The sequence below is a fragment of the Toxotes jaculatrix genome, chromosome 2 (assembly GCF_017976425.1).
Source record: "Toxotes jaculatrix isolate fToxJac2 chromosome 2, fToxJac2.pri, whole genome shotgun sequence".
In the NCBI taxonomy this organism is placed as follows: domain Eukaryota; kingdom Metazoa; phylum Chordata; class Actinopteri; family Toxotidae; genus Toxotes; species Toxotes jaculatrix.
Genome location: NC_054395.1, coordinates 22,788,297 through 22,807,033, shown reverse-complemented (window position 1 = coordinate 22,807,033; position 18,737 = coordinate 22,788,297). Strand labels below are relative to the sequence as shown.

The 18,737-nt window shown below is 41.3% G+C and overlaps 1 protein-coding gene across 1 annotated transcript in view; it reads left to right on the top strand.

Moving 5' to 3' along the window:
- The window catches only part of LOC121199482 (cadherin-4-like), a 206,309-nt gene that overhangs the window by 134,607 nt on the left and 52,965 nt on the right, over nucleotides 1-18,737 (top strand). The window contains exons 4-5 of the mRNA XM_041064214.1: nucleotides 9,912-10,138; nucleotides 18,183-18,380. Of these exons, the coding sequence (XP_040920148.1) occupies nucleotides 9,912-10,138; nucleotides 18,183-18,380 (425 nt within the window). The remainder of the gene's footprint in view (nucleotides 1-9,911; nucleotides 10,139-18,182; nucleotides 18,381-18,737) is intronic.

The following is an 18,737-nucleotide window of genomic DNA, read 5'->3' as shown; positions in this document are numbered from 1 at the left end:
CAAGTAAACTGTTCAGTCTTAAAGACAAAGACGGCCATCACCCTTCCTCAGACTTACTCCAGCTTTATGTAACTATTAACGCCACCTCCACCATCATCTCTCATCCTTAAGAGGCAGTAGCCGTCCTGCAGACGCCAGACCATGTTACACAAACACACACACATGCTTACCTCCTGCACTGTTCTGTGTGAAATCCCTTTGGTCAGACTGTATCAGATCTCTTGCTGCAGGGTCATATGCTATGCCTAGCTTAGCAGTGCATACAGTCTTGATACAAAATCTGGGCCAAGCCTCCAGGGAACAATAACCTTTACTATGTGTATCAAATCCATCATTGAATTTGTAGGCTATCGATCCAGAAAACGCACTGAACCGCAACCACCAGAGCATTTTAGAGTTGGTCCCCCGCCCCACAATAACCACAGAAAGACAGGGTAAAAGGCCAAATGACTGCTGTGAGGGAATGAGAGGAGCGTAGGGATATGAGCTGTGGTTTGCTGTGTAAATACCTCTTGACTGTCTTAACTGTTTCTGCTTGCGTGTGTGTGTGTCTGTGTGTGTGTGTACATGCATGCTCCAGAACAACTACATTTGCTTTCCGACATTTTACCCACGTTTTGCAAAAAAAAAAAGTTGGGGAAGTTTGTGCATACTTTCGTTCTGCTGTTATTTCCTCCTTTTCTTCTACAAAGGGGCTTTTCTCTTCCTGGGAGAGGCTTTATTCTGCCTGATCCCCCTCTCTCTTTTACTGCCTTCCCTCCTAATCACCACCAAAGCCAACCCTAATTGCCAAAAGACTAGATTTTCTCTCTTTTTCCTCTTTTTCTTGGTGTCTCGCTTTCTTTCTGTCTGTCTTCCGTTTTTTCATATCTCACCACAATGCAAACAAGATGAAGAAGGCAATGAATGTTTAATAAAAACAATACAGAGGGGGAAAATATGAGTCTTTGGTTTTCATCAGTGACATGTGTACTAAGCAGAAGAAATGTTGTTACGTGATGACAGCAACAGTAGTTACCGACATGGTTGTGTTCACGTGACACACTTTCTTTTGTGTGAGAGTGGTAACTTTTTCATGTAGGTTTGATGAGTCATTTTTCGTGACAGCAAAATTTTGGTCTTGGTCACAGATAGTTTGTGTTGATATTGTTTATGTTCTGGCCTTTAATTCTGAGTCATACAGGCAGTGACACACTGTGATTGTTTGGACTCCTGATACCGGCTCAGGGCAACAGCTCCCTTTGGTTAAGGAGATGGCTGAGAATTGATGATGGCCAATCAAGCGCTTCTGTGCTTGTGTGGAGGAATACTAATCTGTCATTAGGGAGATGCTGACTAGTGAAAAACAGTGTCTTTGTGGTCTTTGTAGTTTGTCTCTGTGAATATATCTATTAATGGGCATGTGTATTATGGTTTGTTTCTACATTCTTGTGCATACAGGCACTCTGGCTGGCTTTAGTTGAATATTGTAGTACCCAAGGCCTTCAGCGTACACATAGAACCTTTACTCAATTATGAATTATAGCTATTCTAACATCATCACGTAGACTACATGATAAATATAGTGAAGATCCCCACCCACTGTGTTTATCACCTTCCAGCAGCCTATGAAATCTCGAAAAACAGGTAAATTGCATCTGGCTCAGTGTAACCGCTGCGCTGAAGTCAGTTCAGCTGTCGATTGTTTCAGTTTCACACAGCAGAAAGTTTGGGCAGCTGAAAATACAAATCTTAAAGCTGAACTCAAAGCACATGTACAAACAAAAATAATTCAGTGTTAGTAGCCAGCAGTGTGCGTGCCAAGTCTCCAGCAGCTCTGAGATCAGGCAGCCTGTTGGCACGAGTCGACCCCCTTCCATGACTAACCAGTCACGGTTGCAGCAGCAGTCCCTTGATTAGTCATACAACATTGCTTCAACTCCAGAAAGAGCCAGTTGAGATGGTCAGGTAGGCTAATTAATTCATTTTACATAGCATTTCCCCCTGACTGCTTAAGTATAACATGTGGGCCTTTTAATCAGAAAAATACCAGAGGTTTTGCTGTAAAGCTTGCTGGCAAGTGATAGCACTAATTCCATTCAAATTAAAACAGCCAACAACATTGCAGGAGCTTTTAAATTAAAGAAAACTGGCTTTGCACTGTAGCTCAAAGATATTTTTCCTAACCCATATGAAAATATTAAAAACAAGTTAGCTGAACTACTGAACTATATATATAACTAATTCCAATGATAGTGTGGTAAGTGTTGATGATTCTGCCTATATATATATATATATATATATATATACATACACACACACACGGCACCATACTGTCCACGCACAGCATCTTTTTAATTGGTGTTTAATTGTTGCTGACAGAGAGATTTAAAATAAACACAGATGTTTTGAGGAGGCATATGACCTCCACACACCCCAGTTTTGCACAGTAGTGCTCACACATACTGCTATTCGTGGCTTTCTGTTTGCCTTGAGTCCTTCCTTGTATCTAAGCCTTCCCTGGTTCATTTGTTAAAAATTTAATATAGAAGGACAGTGATAACAGATAGGATTCTCTAGCAAACCAACAGCAAACCAACAGAAATGTTTTCGGGTAAAAAGTTGCCAAGCTATATCGACAGCCTAATATCTCATGCTGACATTTTGGATTTTAACCCAGAGACAGTGGAGTGGTGAAATAAAGTGTATCGGTGTTCAACCAAACAAAACAGTAAAGCTGCTTAATTTTACATAAGACACCACAGGCCATCCATATCCAGGACACACACAACTCTACATTCTCTTTATGGTACACAGTTTGCTGCAGTAGCACAGTGTTGCTGTGTAAGTAAGACAGGGAAAGTTTTAGAGGAGTAGAAACTGGGAAACAACTAAGTTGTTACATGACTGAAATTCAAAACTAGAAGATATTTAAGTGCCCAGAATTAAAGCATTACTTTTAAAAGCTAATGAGGTAGCACTGTTTCTCATTCCAGTCCATTTTTTCAAAATTAACATGCAGGTAATGCTAATGATGGAAACACAACTGATCTTTTTTCCCCTTATAAGGTCTCTATTTCCTCCCAACCAAATAAAGCCTCTCCCAGTCTCTCACCACTGAAGAGGAACTGTTAAACAGAAAACTTTGTGAAGCTGTGATTAACATTAACCATCAGAGTTTTGCCTGTGGGAACTTAAAAGAGTTAAAAACTCTCACCTCATTAAAAGTAGTTTTTGAATTTGTTGTGGCTTTGTAGTTGTCCAACGTTACTGCAGCTCCATCTCTGAATTTCCCAAGTGCATGTGGACATAAAATGTGAAAAAACATAAAACAGTCAGATAATTGAACTAATAGAAGTAGGTTTGAAAGTTGTATTTAAACAAAGCTTTGCTTTGATGCATGTTTGCTGATAAGTAGCTTTTACTTTTGTGAAATACTTAATACATTTGTATTCCATGTACATCCTCCGTCTCTTCATAAAAGGGATATTGGAAAATACATATTTGGTTTGATGTATTGTCTCTGCACTCTTTCTGGATGTCCATGCAAAGCTTGAAATGGCTCTGTGTCTAGTGCATGTTTCCTCTCAGATTGTGTCTGTGTGTGTTTGCACGCTGTGAGTTCTTCTGAAATGGGAGCTGGTCACTGCCATCATCCCTTTGTAGGTTTCTGGGAAGGATGGAGGGATGAGCCAGTCTCCCTGACTGACTTCAATGAACGAGCTCCCTGATGGGCTTCTAACATTGCTTTAAACACCCTTCCATCACAAGTTTGTTCTCCCTTCATAGTCTATCAGTAGTGGACAGTGGACCTGGCTCTGTTTAGTCACTCACTGAGGGCCTAGCCCACTGTAGAGCTCCGCTCTACTCTCATTAGGCTGCACACTCCCCATGGTGCTTCTGATCAGCGGCCATATTCGTCTCTCGCCATCCATCTCTTCATCCCGCTCTCTGTATCCATCTCTCTTAGCTCCATCTCTCTCCCTTTGTCTCTCTTTTGCACTCTTTCTCTCCTCTCTCATTCTACCCATCTATCCATCTGTCCCAATCTCTCGGGAGGCCAGCACAATTAACCTGTTTAAACAGCCATCTGAGCATCCCATCCATTCCAGTGTGGCTGTGTGAGAGAGAGCCAGTTCAGTGAGCCAGGATTCCACTGCCCTCCCTAGCCTCCACCTCACCTCCCACTCCTCTCTCCTCCCCCTTATCCCCTTTATCCCCCCCATTCTACTTCCTCCTCTCTTGTCCTCAATGGGCCTGATTGTAGCAGAGATTAGCCTGACCTAGGACCAGTAAAATGTGTTTTCCTTACAGTTTTGCAGGGCAGGGTGACATGTGAGGCATTCAATGCTCCATGCTTTGAACAATTTAAATGGCTGCAGCTATAAACTGTGCAGCCTCTGGAGATTTCTACTTTAGCGACTGCAATCTGCCTATGAGCTTTTCACCCGTTTCCTTTCTCCTCTTTAATGTTCTTTCATTCATTTCACTGTCTCTCTGATTGCCACCTCCGCACACTTCTGTTCTCTCATCCATCTCTCTCTTTCTCTCTCTGCCCTTCCCCTGTCCCCCTCTCCTCTCACCTTCTCTCTGTCACTCCTCAGCTTTCTCTCTCTCTCCCCTGACTGTATTCCTTTCTCACTTCCCTTTCAACACTTGTCACCTACTTCCTGTCAGGCTGTCCAGAGAACACCACAAGAAGGTCACACCTCTTTTCAGCATTCCTCTCCTCCTTGTCCTTGTCTTGATGGAGGGAGAAGAGAGCTTTAATTAAGAAAAGTGGGGAGGGGGAGTGAAAATGGGGCTTGTGGTGTGATATCATTCAAGTGACACACACACACACAAAAAAAAAAACACATATTCCCTGCCTTTCAAGTAATAGTGATTAAGAAAAGCATGGAATATATTCCCTCCTTGTGTGGGAACACAGTAGTAGTATTTGTAGCATTTCAGGGGTGTGACTGCTCACATTGACTAGACAGTGGAGAAGTGCTGGGCTGGCTGCTTGGCACACTGGGGTGTCAGTGTTATTTGCCAGATCAATGCACAACCTGGGCCGACTGCTTTAGACGACTCGTTAATGTGCAGCACTGTGCCGTTGGGCTTCATTGCTCTGTTGTTGGCCGATTTTTATAATCTCACTTATAGCAGTATCGACCCAGCTGAGTGAAAGAGGGAGCTATTGGAGGTTTGGGTGTGGGTGTGCGTGTGCGTGTGCGTGTGCGTGTGCGTGTGTGCGTGTGTGCGTGTGTGTGTGTGTGTGTGTGTGTTGATGGAGGGGTAAAATTGGCACTGTCTTTTTCTTTAATTGGTGGAAGAACAAGACCCTCTGGGTACTCTATGCACAGCCTGTCACTCCATTTGTGTGTGGGTATTGGTGCAGTTAGTTCAGCTTGTCATTGTTGAGACATGCAGGCAATCATAGAAAATAAATGCCTACACACACACACACACACATACACACACACACAGGGACTGATTATACACTTACAGTATGTACACTACTACTTACCTCATTATTTATTGGCTCATTGATTTTGACTTTAACCAGTTTTCACTGAAACATACCTGGAATGTACAAAATAAATGTATTAGTTTAAGATGCCTTTCAAATTCACACGTTGTTCCTGCTGTCTGTATGTCAAGTGAACAACTGAACTTTAACTAATGTTTAATGTATCATAGTTTTTATCATACTTTTTTTTCTCTCCAGTAAATAAAAAGTGAGCAGTGTGTGAAATCACCACTGGAGAGATCACAGCTGAAGGTGATCCTGTATCCTGCACTCTAATTCCCTCTGTGTTGTATTATAGAATCAGAATAAGAAAGGAGGAGGAAAAAAGAAAAAAAGGTCAAGAACTAAGAAATAAAATGGAATACAGAATTTTTTGTATTTAGAGCTGGAATCTGTGATTATTTTCTTGATGAATCAGTGGGTCTATAAAATGTCAGAAAACCCAACAATTTTCAGTTTCCTATGATTGAAGACTTAAGAGAATATTGACCCTGAAAAGCTGGAACCAGAGGATTGTTGCCATCTTTGCTTAGAAATACATTAAGTAATTAAATTATAATTAAAATCTACTTATTGATTGATTGAATAAGAATTTCAGCTCTAATGTCATTATCACTGAAAAACAATTTGAGTCCTGCTTCAAGAAGGCCACAAATAACAGACCTTTTTTTTTCTTTTTTTTAATTTGGTGTATAAAACCTGGTCGTACATGCTTTTTGTTAATATGGTTAAAACCCTCCCCCCGCCTCTTCGCTCTGTGCGAAGCCTTTACTAGCCTTGACCGCAATAGTGCTGCACTACTGGCTGTGTGCCTAGCTCCGAGTGAGAGGAGACAATAATTGGAGGACGGTGAGAGAGGGGGCAACAGACCACCTGCTGCTTGTGTTTTTATCCAGTGTTTGACTGTTTCACAGATACAAGCTCTTAGAAATACAATAAAGCAAGCGCTGAGTTTGATTTTTGACTTCTTCTCATTGTTGATATAATCAGGCAGCCTTCCAAAACTCTATTTGTGCAGACACATGTTTGCCAACTGTTGTGTTTGTTATTGCCCCCCCCCCCCCTCCACCTTCCAAATCTAATCTTTGAGAATCTGCAAAAATAATGGTAGAAGAAATGAGATTAGACAAAAAGGAAAGAAATGAGACAAACAGAAAAGAGCAAGAAGGCTTTTTAAGGTCTTTTTGTTTGGGATGGAAATTTTCAGCAATACAAAGAGAAGCAATCTGATGAACAGAGGAGGCTTTTCTGCCTCTTTGGTTGATGTAATCCGTCTCTTATGTCTCCTCCTGTCTAGACCAGGACACTTGTGCAGCACCTGCTTCACTCAGTGGAGAGAGCGTTGTTGAAGAGCTGTCCCCTCTGACTGAGCTCTGAGTGGCTGTCTGGACATCTGGCCTTAGAGAGAAGAGTACTGACATGATCACAGGCATATTTAGGGCCAGAGAGAACAACAAGCCGGATTTACTGGCAGTGTGCTTTCTGTAATGGAAGCCCTGTTTCAGCTGTTGTACAGACGTGGGGAAAGAGAAAAAGAAGATGCAGCAGTGAGTTAGGGCCTTTGGCTCAGGGTTTCTTACGTTATGCTGTCTAGACATTGTAATCCCAGATAGGGTGGAAGGAAGTGAGGATGAGAGGCCAGTATGGGATATGCATGTCTACGACTCATCTTCTCATGAACTGTGGTAGAGTTTCGAGATCAAACACAAGAGTGCCCTAACAAAGCAGAAAAGCTTGGACTCTAGTAGTCCAAGAATACAGACTTCCCTCTGATTACATCTCTGTCTGTCTGTTGAGTAACTGAACCTCTATACATCTCCCTGTTACATGTAATGTTCAGTTCTGAAGGAGGTGTATTGTATATGAAGAACATTTGAACATTTTTCTATATTTTAAGCTCACTTGCTGCATATTAGCCAAAGATTCAAATCATCTGAGGCAGAATCATCGTCTGAGGCTTCATTTTTTTTTCGTTTAGTCTATTCAGTCCCTGCTCATGCAGCACATCCCAGTAGGCTTTTATATGAACTCTGTTTACTGTTTCTGCCTAATTGGTGAAACTTAATACAGACATATTTCTTTCTGGGAAGATGTTGTTTTTCTCAGGGAAATGAGAAGTGCTAAACGGATAGCGATAAACATTGTTATTTATGTGAATCTAGTACAAATAGCTGTTTTGGGTCATTTCATGTTCTGTTTGCGGAAAACTGTTATTTCTGTTAATGCAATCAGAGCCCTGTTTTGTGTGGCGCTGTATATGGCGTGACTGTTTGTGTCTTGTTGAGTAGTAATTAAAATAAATCTTTGTTCTCACTAATACACATAATGTTTGCATGGGATATATGAATATGCACATATTAATTTGAAAAACTCATTCAGAGCCATATATATATATTTGTAATTAAAATAGGCTATAGAAATAAAACTGACTTTACAAACTATACACTGAGCGAGCACTTTGTTTGGAACAACGTACTGATACTGGGTATGGCCTCCTTTTGCTGTCAAAACAGCCTCAGTTCTACCCAGCATAGATTCCACGAGATGTTAGAAACATTCCTTTGAGATTCTGGTCCATATTGACATGACTGCATCACATAATTTCTGCAGATTTGTCAGCTGCACATTCATCCTGCCAATCTCCCATTCTAAGACATCCCAAAGGTCTTATGTTGAATTCAGATCTGATGACTCGGGAGGCAACTGAAGTACAATGACCATGTTCATGAAACCAATGAAAACATTCCCCACACCTCTACACCACCACCACCACCACCACCAGCCTGGACTGTTGGCATAAGGCAGGCTGGGTCCATGCATTCATGCTCTTGATGCATGTTGAAAGTTTGACCCCACCATCTGCAGCCTCATTAGAAATCCTAAGTTTTTCCTTCGAGTGTGAGTGTACTGAAACTGTACATATAACAAAGATAAAACCGCCTGGTTTGAACTGTTATGTCTTCTCATGCAAAAAGACTGCACCACTGAGGAGTAAAAAAAAAAAAATGAATGAGGGTCACTGGGTGTGAGAGCATGTGACTAAACTGTGGAATTCTGAATCAAGTTACACAAGCACAGAGTTCAAATCAATCACTTTCATTTACAGTGCCACAGAACACTAACAAACCTTTTACATAAACCAATGGATGGGTGAAACAAAGCTTTGAAAAAAGGAGAGCGGCACTGGACCCTTGTGATTTGAAGAAAACAGGGCACTGAACCTATTTTCTGTGGAGGGAAGAAACCATTCAAATCCTCCTTTTGCTATTCCCCTGTACTTCATATTGTACAGTGAGATTGGGATGCAGTGCGTTAAATACTGCATAAAGTGTTTGTGTAGTTTGTCTCATCAGTGTAAAGTGTGGAAAGAGGAGGATTGGAGACCTGTGCAGTATTCATGTTGAGGACAGATGACCTCTCGGCTGAGAGCTGAGTCCATCTGCCAGAGATAACTGGAGGAAGATCAGAAAGAGAACGATTTTACCCTCACATTAAAAGCTAAAAGCACACTGTTTGTCACTCTGGGAAAAAAGCATGGTACCATTAAATGCCACAACACTAGTTGAATCAATATTTTCTGACAGGACAGTTTAAACATTTATGGACATGAATGCACTGCTTTTGCAGAAGGGGTTGACAATTTGAACATTATGTTTCTGCAGATTTCTCAAATAAATTATGATTTAGCATCCTCTTTGTACTTTATGTCTTCAAAAAGTTGCAACTTTAGGGCGTCCTGGTATGTCACCTGGTAGAGTGTAGCGCAGACACCCTTTTCTGCATGTCATCCCCTAACTTTCCTGTCACTCTTCTCACTGTCGCTATCATAATAAAGGAAAAAAAATGCATGAAAAAAACACTTGCTCTGTAATTCCAGTAGTCAGTTACCTACAAATAAATTCAGCTGCCAGCTTTGATAAGAACAGTGTGTCTCAGTGCCTCCACAAGAAATGCTTCACGACTTTTCACATGCTTCTCTAGAGAACAATCCTCAAGAGTCTTATCCTTGTGATGTTTTGACCTATAACTAATAGAGACTAATGATGAAATACACCGCTGTTGAACCAGGCACAGTGATACAGTCTCTCTAAGTGGTCACTCTACTGTATACCTCCTGATGAGATGTGTGTACTTCAGGTGTATTGTGCTTGTGTGTGTTTGCATGTCTATGAGTGAGAACAGCACCGCCAGCTACATTCCCATATGCCATCACATACCTTGTTCCTATTTCATTACTTAATCATCACTGAAATGAGCTGCTTTAATGAGTAGTATATTGAAATTGAAAATTTTACCTTGCTACCTTGTCACTAGAGAGACAACAACTGCCGGCAAAATAATCCTTGTATGTGTATGCGTACTTCGCAAATAAAGATGATTCTGATTCTGAAATCTTTTCACTTCTTCTTGTCTGCAGTGAAGTTTGATGACTGCGCGGGGAATGAAGCTGTGGTTTTCCAGAGCAGTGACCCCGTCTTCGGCGTGCGGACAGATGGGTCCATCTTTGCCCAGCAAGACGGAGCCAGCCTGGATGAACCGGTCCAGTTTAAACTGACAGCAAGTGATCCACACACACATGTCTGGGAAACTGTGGTCCAACTGGCACTGATTGATTCACCGTCACCTCAGCAAAATGAAAATGAGGTGAGTTATATACTTATTGAGCTCGAGCACAGATGCACATATCATGCTTCAAATTCCAATTATCACCCCAGAGTTTCTTCTTCCTATCACATTTTCTCCAGTGGTCTGGTGATAGTAACAGCCAAGAATCAGGTCAAAACTCCTTGGGGTTTTAGAAAGAGAGAGAGAGAGAGAGAGAGAGAGAGAGAGAGAGAGAGATCGGGGCAGAAAGAAGTAACAGGAGCACGTGGTTAAAAGTGATAGAATCACACTGCCACAGGGGGAGAATACAATTCCCCTCAGCCATAAGCTGTTATTGGAAAACATCCCATGCCTTGGAAACCCCACGGGTCCTCAACTCTTCTTCATCTATTTAAAAGCTGTCAGTGGTCACGAGGACAGAGCAGCCTGAGCTCAACTGTCCCCATGTCTACAGAACCACACAAGGCCAGATCTGATAGTCAATATCAGCACAAGCGTTAATCAGATTAGGTAGCGACAAAACATATGAGTATGAGACCGTGTTCACCAACACAGTGCAATTCTAGATGGCTCGTACACAACATGGGCCAGTAAGTTCCTGACAAGATCAAATCTAGCTGAGATAGACATATCACTAACAAGACATAGTGACTGACAAGGAGTCACTAAATCTTGCTAAGTAATTTGGGTTTTAGAAGGAACCAGAAGGAAGTTTAAAACTGTGATTGAATTTAAAAGGTAAAAATTTTAAAACCATAACGTTTAAAATAGTTATAATCAATATAGTTATGACAATGGATCAAATGACAATTTGACATGTGAAAGGTGTTGCTTGTAGTGACAAACCCACAGAGAATTACCACCCGACTCTGCTCCACAGACTTTTATAACTTCTTTCATTTCATTGTTTTGGTCTTGTAACCCCACAATTCTAACGTTTCAATCAAGTCTCAGTGCTCTGGTAGCGTTGTTTCAGCTGCTGCAGCTCTAAAAACCCTCTGTTCACTACCTGGCCAGCACCAGCAAGAAGTCTGCAGCCAGCTGGTCAACATAGTGAAGCATTTAGCAGCTAAAGAGCCAGATAATTCCCTCACGATTTAGTGGAGAACAAAAGAGAGCTAAAAGAACAGTGAGTACTAAACTTACATTCCACAACGCAAATACACGACTCCAAAAACATGCAAATGTTGCTCTGTGTCTGCTGGATGTCTAAACTTTTGGTGACAAGATTGCGATATCAACTTAAAAAGTGAAAGTGTTGTGTTTACAGCTTGTTTGGGCTGCCCCCAAGTGGCCAAAGAAACTGTCACTGTAGAAACAACAAGCACCCTTTCATCCAGTGTTACTAGGTTGTGTATCATTATAGAATCTGTTCTCTATGAATTAAATTTCATTTTTTCCAAAACCAATTCATGGCAAAGAATCAAGATTCAAATTCGTAATTAAACCTTAATTACCTTTGTTTGCTTTTCCTACTTATTCCATTTCATGTGATGATGATGGGTGACTGCTTCCCATACTAGCCCAGAATGCTAAGCCAGTCACATACAGTATGTTATCAGAGGGATGTTGACAGCGTTATAAATGGACTTCAGAAGCCATTTTGAATTATCCTGTCATCACTTGGTGATTCCTGAGATATTCATAAGCCACAAACAAACTGTGAACTTCAGATTGATGTGTAAGCAAAATAATGAAATGAATGAAAATAAAGTGAAAACAAAACTTCTCTGATGCCAGCAAGGTTAGCTTCAATGACTGAAGGACTGACTGACTTTTTCAAAATAGTTTAATCTTTTTCAGTATTTAGATATTGAGAGATAAATTTAAAGACGGTTAAAAACAAGAAAACAGGGTTTTCAGATGGATTGTCTTTGTAGTGTGAATGGCCAGAAAACAGAAGAGGTGGCACAAAGTCAGTCAGTCAGAGAATCACAGAAACAAAAAGAAATTCAGAGCGTGGACATCGGTCAACAGAAGATCCATTAGTGCGACTGGATGTAAGAAGATGTAAGAAGAAGTATGTTATTCTGGCTCTGAATAGCTTGGCCTTCATTCTCGCTCTTTTGTAATTCAGGTTCCTTCAAATGAGTCACTGGTTACTATGAGCTTCAGTATTAAAATACAGTGTGTCAAGGGTCAAATGGCTGGTTATTCTACTTGATTTTCCAGTGAGTCAACTAATATGAACATCCTGAGCCATGAATAGACAAACAAACAATGAGAGAGCAAGGCAGGGTCAGAGTTCAGAAACACACTAGGCACTGGAACAAACATGTATGCAGCAAGAGCAGGAGCAGAAAGCAGGGCTTCGAAACAAAATGTGATGTTTCATTATGGAAATGCCGCTTTGTGGCGTGCTCTGTTGAATAATAACTTCCAGATGTCTGGGTAGCCAGGGGCTGGCTGATATCAAAGCGTGCAGGGTTTTGGGGAGGCAGTGGCATAGAGGGGAAGAGCTGGGACCGCCGCCAGCTGGCTAAGGCTCATGGCACCAGGGCTGGGGGGCCGCATCCATTTCACACTCAGTGACTCCTGTTCACATAGTGTTAGTGTGCTTAAGCGTGTGTGTCTGGTGTGTGTGCGAGAATGTTATTTGGTTTTTTGTTCGAGATTATGTCGGATCAAGTGTGAATTATGCTAATTTTGTGTAAAATTTTCATTTCTGTGTATGGTCTGCGTGTGGTTGTGTCTTTGTTTAGGGCATGACGTGTCTTATGTGTGGAGCCTATAGGTTTAATCAGTGCCGGCTTGCATGTCAGAAAGTGTGCGCCCCCTTTGTGTGGGATTAAGGGAAATAACACGACCTTTAAATCTCTGGAATCTGCAAAGCTGTTGTTACAAATTCTAATATCTGCCTCCAGTTTGCTTGTGCTTCTTATCCTCTATCTTTTATAATAGTTTGAATAAGTGCGCAGACATCTCAGCTTAACCTGTTTTTAAATCAATTTCATCACCTTCCTGTACTTTCTTTCTTTCTGTGTGAGTGTGAATAAGAAAGAGCGAATCGGAGCTGCAGGGTTTGATCAGAATTACACCATGGCTAGAGAAAAGCCCACTTAAGCCTTTTGCAGCAATGATGGGCACAGCTCTTTCTCCATTTCTCTGTCTCTTTCTCTGTTTTTTTTTCTTTCCATCTTTTTCTCTCTACATCTCTCCTCGGGGGAACTCACTAGTACCTGTTAGCATGTGTAGATAAAAGGATCTGGAGCATGACTTATTTAGGGGGGTGGGTGGGTGGGTGGGGGTGCACATCTGCTTCTGACAACCCTTCTCCTCATCCCCCCTCATTCCATCCCAAACATGTCTCGCTCCACCTCTGCCTCCCCTCACCGCACTTGTGGGATGTGGGGCAGCCATCCCCTGCAGTCAACCCCAGTAAGCCTCTCTCGCTGAAGAAAAAGAATACATTTGTCCAGACCCTGCTCACATCTGTCTCCTCCCGCTCTGCTGACAAACCCTGTTTGTGTACACAGGCATGTTGCACTTGGCAGAGGTTGGTCTCCTGAATATTGACTGAATGCAAAGGATCATCATGTGCATGTTTCAGTGACCTTGTCACACAGTACAACGAACATGCAATATGGCAACATGTGTGTTTGGATGCCTGGACTGTCTCTGGAACAGACTAGTAACACAGTAAAAGAGGAACAGGACAGAGTGCAGCTGCTTTTTGGGCCATGAGCATGAGAAAAAGCTGCTCAGGCTCATGAGCAGAAGTTTTTGTCTGTTTCAGGGGTTATGGATCCCCTAGTGGCCAAAAGAGGATGTGCTGCTTTCCCTTGCCCAGTAATTGGAGACAGAAAGAATTCAAACTTGTATTTTACTTTTATATCCTCACTTTATGGTCCATAATAATATAATCCACATTTTAATTAATTTTAGAAAGAATTTTTATTCCTATATACTGTAAATGTAATGTAATTTCACATACCTTTACCTCTAATGTTAACCACCTCTCCTGATTCCTGGACTGTTATGGAAAGTGCCTTGGACGGCACAGTACATGACGTCTGAAATGTAGCGCTTGATGAAACTGAACATGACACCTTAGCCCATACCTCTCCGCACCCCACACCTTATCCTATCCATGCAAACACATACATACCATATGCCAGGTTGCTTGACACATTTCCTTTAAAGCAGCCTTAAAAGCTTTTCTCCTGGGCGTCCATCTAATGAAGTCAGCCCTGAAAGCATTGTTTCCGCTGGCAGATACAAGCCAACCCTCTGAGGGACCTTGACCAGGCAAGAACAAACAGAGAGAGACAAAGAGAAAACACTTTTTATAGACTGCATTGTACAGAACCCTCAACTTTCAATATGTGCCAGAAGCCATTGCAATCTTCCAACACTGTTGCCTGCCCCTGTGTTGTATTTTATTTATATTCTCAAATGTCAACTGCTGGGGAGGAACTGTAAGGCTACATATCGCACAGAAGTAATATAAAATGAAAAATTGGAGGAAGTATTAAAAACACTAGCCTCTTTATATGTAAATGTATGGTGATTGAACCTCTTTTCTTATGCTCCCGAATCCACAAGCCCAGATTTTTCTTGTTCTATGACATGAACACCCTCCCACTCACACACACACACACACACACACTCATGCACACACACACAGACACCTACGTACACACACACAGACATACAGAATGCATATATTCTCCACTCTCTGCTTGCACTGTTTACTGTAATGAAACTAAACAGTTTTCTCTATCATCTTTGGTGTGTGGTTTTTATTTCCAATTGTTTTACGTTTTTTCCCATCACACCCTATCTTGCATTGTCACTCATTCTCTTTGTGTAACAGGACTGCTATTATTTTGTGTGCTACCCTTATTCAGCATTTGATTAAAAACTGCAGAAACGTGTAGTTTCTCATACTCAGGCCAACCCGTTACTCGTAGTCACATGTAACTATAAAATCTGGGTCCACCTATTGATGTAAGACTGACACAACCAGTCAAATAACACACACACTCCCTTGGCCAACAGGCAAAGAAATATTATGATTCAGGTGTTAATGCTGCAAGTAGACAGAACAGTAAATTGAAGCTGGATCACGTGATGTCTTTGGCAGTTCTATAAATTTTTATGTTTACCTAAATAAAGGTTGAATGAATGGATGAAAATATTTTCTCCATTCCTTCCCCTGAGGCATGACATGCAACAGACATGAACTGAGGATGTGCTGGGGCCTGGTGTTCGATAGGTGAACTTTTGTGCTGCTGTTCTACCTGCTGGTGCACCATCAGCCTAACACGGCCCAGTGCTTGAGGAATCACTGTTATTGAGACAAGCTGTCAGGACCCTGAGCCTGAGAGGAGAGACGGAGAAAAACAATAACACTGGAAGAGAAGGGCATGGGGGGGGCGCACCGTAGCAAGGGATAGCTCAAGGGAATGTGATTGAGACAGAGAGTGCAACTGATGCATAGCTTCAGCAATGATGTTCGTGACTGAATTCTTGACATGTTGTTATTGGCTTGTAACCCTGAGATATGTTGGTAAACTTTCTGTAGAGCAACTCTCCAGAATGTCAGTTTAATATAACCTTTAGATCACTAGATCTACAGCACATCTACAGCACACCTACTATAGCCTCTGGGACATTAAATATGGTAGTTAAGAAGTAATCCTTGAGATGGTGGACCCTATGTAACCTTGACATGGAAGTGTAAATATGTTTAATAAACTTAAACATAAGAAGCAACATATCTGATTACCTGCACTCAGTTGCCTTAACTAGCCCTGGGGTGCACAATTAAAGCTCTTACTGTATCTTCAGTGACCTTTGTTTGTATATACCCACCCTGGAAGCATCTTTAATGAAGCAGATTCTTTGTAGTTCACCTTCATATGTTTCATATGCTTCATATGTTTTTGCAGCATTTCCTTATGAGGAAATTATGTTAGGTTGGTGATATGCTCAGTAGTTTCAGCATGCGATGTAGCTCCTGTGACTCATTGGTGAGTTAATGTTCATGAGGGGATTGAAAATGGGCTCCCTTCAAATTCCTTATTTGAGCATCTTTCAAAAAGACAGGTTTGTGGTGGTCGTTTCTCTCTGCCTGCAGGGACCGTGTGAGGGGAGTGTATGATGGGAGAGCACTGTATGATTGAAGTGTGTGTCTGTGATTCAGCTGTCAGTGTCTACTGAAAGAGGCTGTAAATCCAACCTCAGACATGCTCTCTGTTAATAGGATTTTTATACCCGGTGTAAATGACAAAGTCTGGAGTTTATGGTCTCTTTCACATATATATAAATATATATTTATATCTATATGCACACGTTCATACATGCAAATAATTCACAGACTTTACACCTGTGTGCTCACTTTTTACAGCACTGTCCTACTCAGGTCTTATACATGATGGCAAAAATTAACTAGATAAGAACATCATTTAACACATTATTGCTCATTTGCACTCTGCAGACAGTAGAGCGCAAATGAGAACTGGGGTATCTTTCTACCGCTGCACCTATGTCGGTTTGTTCAGGAAGTTTTATCAACCCTGTCTGCGTTACAGCACGGATGCAGATAACAGAGCTGTGGATTCTAGTGGTTTTGTAGTTTAATCTTATTTCACACGGTTTTGGAAATATCACAGTAAACTACTTATCAGTCACATATGAGCAAACAGACAAAGTGGTAAATAGGAAAGAATTTTGTAGATTAATATAACAGAGGAGTTCTTTGATGTGCGTGTGGAAGCTTATAATTTGTATTTAGTTTATATTCACTCGCTTTAATTAATTTCCTAATTGCCATGTAGTACCAGCTAATATGGTAGAATTATTAAAGCATCGGTTATTGCTTTTTGTCCAGCTCTTGGTCAATTATTATATATTTATATAGCTTTTGAAAAGCTCAATGGCATTGTCCATACTAAATGGTTAATTTACTACACACTAGTTTTAGTCCTTTTTGTTGTGAGTTGTGTGTATTACCATTTCTAACAGGGATTTATGAGGAGTTTATCACCAGAAGAAAGGAAAAAGCAAATCACAACACACAGTATAAGATGCAGTATCTTCAGAATATGATGAGTTGTTGAAAAACATAAACTGGTGATCTTTGGTCAAGGTAAAAAAAAAAAAAAAAATCAGCCATTCAATGACTCCAGTAGGTTTTCCTAACAGGATCACAAGGGCTCAACATGTTATTTCTAAAACTTTATTTAAACTTTATTTAAAATATGTTCATACTGTAGAGTTTACGACTTTGAGCAGTATTAGCGCAGGGAACGTATGTCATCTTTGTTATGGTTGCCAAATTTCCTAGTCACCAGTTAGATGCAGAAAAAAAATTGTTTCCATAGTGACATTATGCATTGTCTTCAGCTATATTGGTGACACATTGCACATTCAGTATCACAATGACGAGAGGAAGGCTGGACACTGTCTTTCACGACAGAGATGGAGGAGCCAGAGAGCTGCCTTACACACACTGCCTTACATACATTCCTCAGTACAGTTGTCATTAGAACACATATACTTGTGTACTTGGGATTGTCCCACCAGTGTTTGTATTTGACACTGCCATCTGAGCTGATGATAATTGAGGTTTCTCCATTTGCCATTTCAACCATAGAAACCACATCATGGAGAACAAGTCTTGGAGTAACATTAGCTTTAAAGTTTCTTTTTTTCCAGTGTTGTATGATGCTACTTAAACCTGCTGCGGTTTCCTTATTTCAAGCTAAAGCCCTCTGCACTTGGCTGCGTGAAGAGATTAGAGAATGTGGACAGTTTATGGTACGGGCTGTTAGTAGGATCAGATGTAGCCAGCAGCCATGGCAGTGGAGTTGTACTCTGCTGTGGCTTGCACAACGCTAACCACTCAATATCTGCAAGGACCTAAGCATTTATTCACTAACACAATCACCCAACTGCTAAACATTTCCATGAATAAACACTCTCCAAAGATTTTAGTCAGTTTAACCTGATTAACAGTGCTACAGTGTTATTCTTCCTGTCCTGTGAATTTCTGCTTTGACACTGCAAAAACTTACTTTAGCTGTTATCATAAGTAGCACCTCTAACCTCCTAAATAAAGCCTTGTGTTGTCTTAAAGGTCACAAAGGAAGAGGGGAAAGTCACTGAGAGAAAGGAGAAGAAGGGCACGTTGCAGGCACCACCTCCTGTCATCATGTTCTCAGGGTCTGGCCTGAACAGCTCCAAGGGTCTACGGAGGCAGAAGAGGGACTGGGTGATCCCACCAATCAACGTGGCAGAAAATTCTCGAGGACCGTTCCCTCAGATGCTCGTCAGCGTAAGTGACAGATTTGATGGGCCGCATCACTGATTTGTTCTGAATTTACAGCTGGGATTTCTTGAGGACTCTTCACGGCTAATGCTGATTGGGGGGTGTGTGATGGACGGTGATAAAGAACAGAAATACATTAGCATAACTGGTTTGTTCTCCACATCCTTGCAGATGATTATGTTGTGTTCCCCTGGTGTAATTATAGCCACAAAATCTTAAGGTATTTAAATAGCCCTGATTGGCCCTGAGAAGTTTTCACTTCAGACATAGACCAGGGTCCAAAACAGCTACGCAGCTAAACTCTCCCTCCGTGTGAGGTCCAGGGGATTCACAGTGAAGCAAATGATTATTTCTGCTCTTTTA